Source organism: Simochromis diagramma, unplaced genomic scaffold (assembly GCF_900408965.1).
Source record: "Simochromis diagramma unplaced genomic scaffold, fSimDia1.1 OVJJ01000773.1, whole genome shotgun sequence".
Lineage (NCBI taxonomy): Eukaryota > Metazoa > Chordata > Actinopteri > Cichliformes > Cichlidae > Simochromis > Simochromis diagramma.
Genome location: NW_024386807.1, coordinates 882,170 through 890,372, shown reverse-complemented (window position 1 = coordinate 890,372; position 8,203 = coordinate 882,170). Strand labels below are relative to the sequence as shown.

The following is an 8,203-nucleotide window of genomic DNA, read 5'->3' as shown; positions in this document are numbered from 1 at the left end:
ACTCATTTAATTTTTTCAATTTTACGTTAGTTTGTTATTTTAGTTTGTTATTTTGGGGGATTTTATTTCATGTTTTGATTCATGTTTTTTTGATTTTCCTTAAAAGCTCAAATCAGAGATAATTTAAAACTAAATTAAAAAACCACACAGAAAACAAATTGGAATTGAAAATTTTTTATTGAAAACAAACCAAAGTAACGTACACAAAAGATGAGAACCTGTAAAAACAGAAATATACTTACCTTTGAAAATTGAAAACCAAAATAACGGACACGGGAAATGACAAAACCTGAAAAAGAAATACTTACCTTTCAAATTTAAAGCACAATTATGGAGGTAGAGGGATGTGAGGCTGCGGACCATCGGGGTTGATGGCCCGTGCACGCCCTGTTCCTCCTTCGGGAGGGACAGGTTCTTTTCTTCAACCCTAACCCCCTAACCCTAAGAAAAATAAAGATATCAAAGAAAAACAGAGAAAAAGAAGTTAAGGACAGTAAGACAAGGAAAATAAGTCAAAGGAAAAAGGAGAAAATAAGTAAAAGCAAAGGAATGTTTTACAAAAACTAAGACACAATTTTTCAACTAAAAACACAAGTGGGAGGAGCTAACAAAAGTATAAAAGGCCAAGGGAGGCAAACAGAAAACAGAAAGACAAAGACAAGACACACTGGGTCGGCCTGAAGAAGGCAAAAACATGCCGAAACGTCGCGAACGACCCAGTGATACTAAGAGGGCAATTTTTTGAATCAGGGCAGGGACACCACCACCCAGCCCCATTGATGGCCCGTGCATCTCAGGTCGCCAGCTTGCTGAGAAAATTGCCCCCGTGATGGGCAATTTTTTGAACAATTATGTTGGTGGGGGCACCATCCCCCGTTCCACGAAGGACCGTGCACTTGTGGGTCTCCAGCATTGCTGGGGCCCCAGTCCTTTCTCAAATCCTAACCCTCCAATATGTTCTTGGGGTTGTGTACACATATAAAAAGGAGCATTGTGTCTTCGTTACATGTATATCTTTGTATTACATTCTTGACGCTCAATGAAAAATATTTTTAAAAAAAAATCTTTTGGGGCCTGCTGCAGGAGACTTGGACACGTCAGATGGGCACAGGTATGGCCTGTGCATTGAGACTCCCAAATTTGATTTCCCCTAACCACCTTTTACCCTTTGCTGGGATGACCCTAGACCCCAAACTCAACCCTCTCTCTCTCTCTCTCTCTTTCCCTCTCTCCCTGTACTTCAGACTCAGGATGTGAAAGAAACCCGTTTTCCAGGGCAGCAAGTGTGGGACATCGGTCCTTGAGTCAGGAGCAAGGATGGCCCGTGCATTGGTGCCCAGTTTCCTTCGGCAACAGAGCCTCCATTTTCTTTCTTCCTAACCCATCAACATCACTCTGTTCAAAAAGGCTTATAATATGGTACAATATTAAAAACATTTTATTTACACCAAAAAATATTTTACACAAAACAAATACAGTTAAAAGGCTTACATATTAAAAACAATAGATTTTACGATGTTTAAATTGAAATATGCAGGGAATCTTAAAAATAGTTTACACAGATAGGGTTAATACAAGTTTGAAAAGAGGGAAGGGTATAAAGGGATGTGGAGTCAGCTGGGAACTTATTTCGAGTTGGAACTCTGAGGAGTGAACATCAGCAGCCTTGTGCAATTAAGCCACATTCTTTTTCCTTCTTTCAGGAATATAGGCTATCCTGCCCAGTGTCAATGTACAAAGAAGAGTGTGGAATGATAATCAGTTTTTTATTAATGATTGTTAAATATTTTTAAAGTGGATTAAAAAAAGACTGATTTCTGAACAATGCATAACAGAAATAATTCATATTGCTAATCATCATACAAGGCTCTTATGTTTAAAGTTAGTTACAAAAAGTTCAATAAGAGCAGATTCTGTCAAATGATTATGTATAATTACTCAGAGATCCTTTCTGTCAGGTATCCTTCTCTTTAACGATGGAATCACTGTGGTTCTCATTAGCGCTGAGTCCCGTCTTAGCACGAGCTGGCGGAGTGAACAATGGAACTCCTCCATGTGGGCAATTTGTGTTTTGGCCAGCTCCACTGAATGGCTGGTACTGTGAACTGAGTTCATGCTGTTCACATAAAAACTGTTTCCTGTTATCTCTTCTCCTTGTACAGCACAAGTAAATGATCTCCATTATATTCAGGAGTACTGAAATGCCTGAAACTGCAAGCATAAAAAAGATAAAGATCGTTTTCTCTGTGGGACGGGAGACCATACACTGGGCACCAGCCATTTCGGCGCAAGGAGACATTTTACAGTGGAACTTTAAGTGAATGAATGGAGAACCAAAGATAAAAAACTGGCTCACACTAAATCCAACTTCCAGGAAGATCTTTAAAAAGAGCTGTGTCACATACGTGCAAAAGAGTGTCCCTTTTAACTTCACCTTTCCACGATCATCCGTATATTTACGTTTCTTTAATTTAGTTCCATCAACACCATCCTGCAGCTGTTCCATCATTTTTTTCTCTTTATGAATTATGTGTACAGCATATCCCAGAAAGACAAGGGTAGGAGTTGACACAAAGGTGATCTGCAGGACCCAGTAATGTACAAAGGATATTGGAAACTTCCAGTTGTAGCAAGCATGTTCACATCCTGGTTCCTGAGTGTCACAGTAGAACTCTGACACTTCATCTGCCCAAACATTGTCTGCAGCAGCACCTAGGACAAAGATCCGGAACAGGAAGAGGACGCTCATCCAGATCTTGCCCACTATAGTTGAATGAGATTGGACCTTGTGTAGCAGTGTCAGCAGGTAAGACCAGTCTCCCATGGCTGAAAACTAATTTGATATATGGAGGAAAAACACAGTTAGTACACTTAAATCACTATCCCACCCACCAGTCTGAGCCATGGTCTGACTATCCCTCATCACACTCACTCTACTCAGACCAAACAATTTGCAATATGTTCTTCTAATTTGTTTCTCTTTTTCTGTGTGTGTGTGATATATATATATATATATATATATAATGTGAGATGGAAATTTAAATGACTGAATAATGATAATGGTGTGCTGTGGTCATTTTAAGCAAATGTTTATTTTTTAGACAAACAATACCTAATAAAGTTTCATTCAAAAAGAATCTGAATCAACTTACAAAGGCTTACACAATGTCTAACTCAGCATGCTCAGCATGCACCTGACTCTGAGAATCAGGTGCATCTTCACACAGCAGCCACTCTGGGTCTAAATGACAACACCTTAGACTTCAAAACCATGAGCTATGACTATAAACTATGACTCACAAAACTGAACAAAAACTTACAAACAGTGGTGCTGGAGAACTGGAACATGACAAACACACAGCATGGAGAAGGTAAGAGGATGAACAGACGTTAACGACGCGACACCGAGTAGGGGAAGACACAGACACTAAATACAAGAGGTGAACGGAGCGAAGAGGAAACAGCTGGGAGACACGGCTGACACTGATTACACTGATGAGACAGGGAGAGCACAAAGCTGAACGCACTGACATGGGACACAGACCTACAAAATAAAACAGGAAGCACACGACAGACAGAGACACAGACGTAGACTCATAAGCAGGCATACCGAATATAACACATAGAACTCAAACAATAATAATCATCATCATCAACAAAATACCAGAGAAACAAAACGTTCATTCAAAAATAGACCAGAACTAAGAATGCTGGGTCAATACTGACCCAGAACCGTGACAACAGATTTTCTTACAAACACACAACCACACAAAAACAGCTGTTTAAAAAGACATTTTGGTCTAAAAAATTTTTTTTTCCTTAAAATGGCAACAGCACAGCATTATGAATTATTGTTCCATCATTTTAATTTCAGTCTTAACACCTATAGTCATCACCCGATGCTATTGGCATATTATTAGTGATCATATTTTGTGGTCATATGATAATTGATTATTAACAAGTTATGAAATATATTTTTGTGATGTTCAGAAAAATTATGATCGTCATAAACTTTTATTAGAGTGATCCCTCATTTTTATCGCGGGACTTATGTTCCAAAAATGACCCGCAATGAAATCCACAAAGTAGCCAGCTTTTGTTTTTACAATTATTATATATGTTTTAAGGCTGCAAAACCCCTCACTACACACTTTATACACTTTTTTCAAACACGCATGAACATTTTAACACTTTTCTCTTTTATTTTATACACTGTCAAAGTTCAAACCTTCATACAACAATATGTCTAGTATTATAGAATGAAATCAAATATCAAACCCTGTTTTCAGGATCTGAACATGGGAGTAGAGTTTCATCAACATTGATGTGTTTCTTGGAGAGAAAACCTACAAACATACAGTACAGAACTTCAGAGTCACACTGCTAGCGATCGAAGATTTATGTAAATTTGACAAGCTTAGTGCTTAGCTTGGTGTACAGCCGATCAGGACGCAGCACACAATGTGCTGTACAAAAAAAAAAAAGCATGCAAAATTGCACACAAAAAGAATCCACGAAACAGCTAGGCGGGCGAACCGCGATATAGCGAGGGACCACTGTATTTCCTTTGTGATTTCCTTGTCATAAGTCACTTGTTTTAACATAAAGTTTTTGACATTATAAAGTGTTGACGTTATTCCTGCTGTCTTACTATATTTTTACTAAATTTTATTTTACTTTGTTTACTATGTCTCCTTAGTTATTAGACTTTTCTTCTCCTCTGTGTAATTTGTCTTGTCAGACTTGAGACGTAATCACAGGGGTGAAGACATGAGGGGAATCTCAGAAAAAACAAACTATAACGGCAACCCAAGCATAATAGAAATGAACTTAGATAACCTGAAGAACTTAAAAATAAACCATAAACGTCAAAATACATTAAAATTCAAAACGCTGGATCAAACGACCCAGGATCATGACATCATGGTCATGCTCTTGTTTGCTTACCTCATGTCATAGTTTTGCATGATCCTGTTCAGGCCATGTTCATGTCATAGTTTACATGTTTAGCTTTAGTTGATCCCAGTTTAGGTTTCAGTTCAGTCTTTTGCCTCAGTTTGCCTTGCCTTGTTTTTCTGCTTGGATATCAGCCTTAAATAAAGAGCTCGCCTTTGTTATACTTCGTTTTCTCTCCCAAGTCTGCTTTTGGGGCTGCGCCTCATGAACCCCCCATCCCACCCATAACAAGTACTATATATCTGAATTTCCCAGAGGAACCCACCCGAGGGATTAATAAAGTTTTATCTTATCTTATATCCTCCTGTTAGACTGTGATATGGCTGTTTGAAAGAAAATAGTGAACCTTTTTCAAATTGCACATTACTTGTTCTGTTATTATGTGATTAAATGATGGACAACTTTCATGCAATTTATCAAACTATTGACCACATCGCTCCTGTAAAAATCTATTAATGTATGCAATCCACAATTTACAAACCAATTTTATAGTCTATAAAAAAATCTACTGCTGTAACACTGAAAAACAAATCAGCCAGACAATCCTACATCTCCCAACTGGTAAACAATAACCAGTCTAATTCTGCTTTTATTTTATTCACTGATAATCGATTAATCCCTGATAAACTATTAATACTACTACTGCTTTTAATACTACTGATAATAATCTGAAGATCTAAAAGAAGTTTAACATCTTCCTAAAGTCAGACATTTTCCCTGCCTCCTTTAAATGTGAGGTAACCACACCACTTCAAGAAAAACCACATAGAATCACTAGTGAGCAAAGATTGATCACTAGTGATTCTACGTGGTTTCTAGTGGTTCTATGTGGTGATTGGCTCACATCGTATCCAAAGGGTGGAAGTGTTCATTTTTCAGTCATCAGTTTTAGATTTGAAAAAATAAAACTTTATTCAGGGGTTCCTCAAGGGTCTGTCCTTGGTCCATTACTGTTTAACATTTACATGCTCCGACTTGGTGCTGTCATAAAGAATAACACTATATTCCACCATTCTTATGAATATGACAGATAGTTGTTTGTCCTCACTTTTCTCTGATGATCTAAAATCTCTTCACAAACTAATAAGCTTGAGATCTTTGAACTGCTACCAGAATCAGAAAAAAGTATGCTTCCAAGTTGTTTTCGGGCGATCGTGGCTCAAGAGTTGGCAGTTCGTCTTGTAATCGGAAGGTTGCCGGTTCGAGCCCCAGCTCCAACAGTCTCGGTTGTTGTGTCCTTGGGCAAGACACTTCACCCGTTGCCTACTGGTGGTGGTCAAGAGGGCCTGGTGGTGCCAGTGTCCGGCAGCTTCGCCTCTGTCAGTGCGCCCCAGGGTGGCTGTGGCTACAATGTAGCTGCCATCACCAGTGTGTGAATGTGTGTGAATGGGTGGATGACTGAATGTAGTGTAAAACGCTTTGGGGTCCTTAGGGACTAAGTGAAGTGCTATACAAATACAGGCCATTTACCATTCAGGGATTGTGGACATTCAAAAACCTTTTTATTTACACAGGCCTACAATACGTTTTTTTGTTCTGTTCTGTTTTTGTTTCATTCTGATGTTTTTCACTGCCTTAAGGGATTGTAAACTTACTTTTTGTGTTTCTTTATTTTCTGTGCTAACCACATACAGTTTTGATGTAATATAGTACTATATAAATATAATTGTCATTAAAAAAATATAATCAAAGCATAAAGTCTGCTACTGTTGAATGGGGAAAATAAGTTGCACATATAATCTGGTAAACACAGACACGAGAAATGTAATGGAACAAAATTGGGAGCAAGTGCAGTGTACTGTGTCAGTAATTATACTGTATTTTTTGCTGTATTGTAAATATAAAGAAAAAAAACATTGAAATTAATGAATTCTTTATCTAATATTTTATTAATATCTGTTACTATCTAATGTGACTTGTTAATTTTATGTTTAAAAAAAAGAGAAAAGAAATATATGAATATAATGCAAGCACTAGTCCAAACAAACGTTTTGGTTACCGCTTCTCATCCAAGCATTAAAGGCTACTGTAGAGACCCTGTACTTTTTCAATTGAAATTATATAAGAAATGAATGTATTTCTTTAAATTACTCACGCTATTTCAATAAACTTTACTTCATAAGAAGAGACTTTAAATTATTGTAGAAAGAAACCCAAGAAGTGGTGCATTAGAAAACATTTGGTTACAGTTAGAAAAAGAAAACTCAGAATAAGACTCAGAGTGGGTCCGGTAGGTATTATGACTTGTTTGGATGATACAGAATTGAGACAGAAAAGAATCTTTTACTTTAATGTTTGATTAAGTTTAAAGTTTAACAGGTCCATTACCCAAAACTACAGCTTTGAAAACAGTGCATTAAATAGGGATGTAGCAAATCTCTGAATAGATCTGCGTCATCAAAAATGTGCAAAGATGTTAAACAGGAACTGAGACCTATTTGTCTTAAAGAAACTGAAAAGTTTAATTCAACATTATTTTACAGTAATGAACAGGTGTTTTAAGTCAAGGATGTGGGAACAAAAAATGTACTCACCTATAATTCAGATATTAAGAGATCTCTGCCATGAGCTCATCCAAGAACCAGAGTGGAGGCAGATGAAAATCAAACTTAACTGACCAGGAAGACACTCTACTTCCTGTCTGAGGCCTGTGGGTTTGGTCTGACTTAAACAGACATGTACAAACTGCTGATCACAGCATCATGAATCTCATGACAAATTTCATCACCTCCCATTGAATCAGTTTCTATAAAGGAAGCGCTGATAATTATAAAACAACACCATTTTTCTATCAACTCACACTCTAAATCATAATTTCCCAATGTCCACATTGTAGATTTGGGGTATAGTTGGGTACTTGAAAAAGAAACATGCTGAGATATTTGTTGGCACAAAAGAGACTTCGAATCATGTGTCCTAAGTGAGATGTAATTGGGATGTCACTCGGTTTGCATTAAATTATAAATTTTAAATCAGGTGCCCCACTAAAAACTTTCAAAGTCACTTACACTGTGAGTGTTAATATGTTTATGGTGTAGTAAAGTACAGTATGTCCCTATTAAATTAGCACCAACTAGCTCACTAACCCCACTAGTAGGAAAATGCTGAAATTCTTGCTTCCAATTCAACACATGTCTCATTTTGCTAGTGAGTGTGGGTGGGCGCTTCTTACCAGGGAGTAATCTGATGATTCATCACCCTGAAGTCTGAAAAAATGTTTCAAGGAAGTGAAGCAATCTAACTCACC

At 37.5% G+C, this 8,203-nt stretch overlaps 1 protein-coding gene across 2 annotated transcripts; it reads right to left on the bottom strand.

Moving 5' to 3' along the window:
* Nucleotides 1–790: 790 nt before the first annotated feature.
* On the bottom strand, nucleotides 791–8,000 carry LOC120730686 (gap junction Cx32.2 protein-like). Of its 2 annotated transcripts, none has more exons than XM_040027149.1 (2): nucleotides 7,491–8,000; nucleotides 791–2,833 (listed from the first exon to the last, which is right to left on the bottom strand). In XM_040027149.1, the coding sequence occupies exon 2, from the start codon at nucleotides 2,822–2,824 to the stop codon at nucleotides 1,955–1,957; it is 870 nt and encodes a 289-aa protein (XP_039883083.1). In that variant the 5' UTR covers nucleotides 2,825–2,833; nucleotides 7,491–8,000; the 3' UTR covers nucleotides 791–1,954. The 2 variants fall into 2 exon arrangements, with proteins under 2 accessions (XP_039883083.1, XP_039883082.1); XM_040027148.1 differs by lacking the exon at nucleotides 7,491–8,000 and adding an exon at nucleotides 3,321–6,194.
* Between the last annotated feature and the right edge of the window lie 203 nt (nucleotides 8,001–8,203).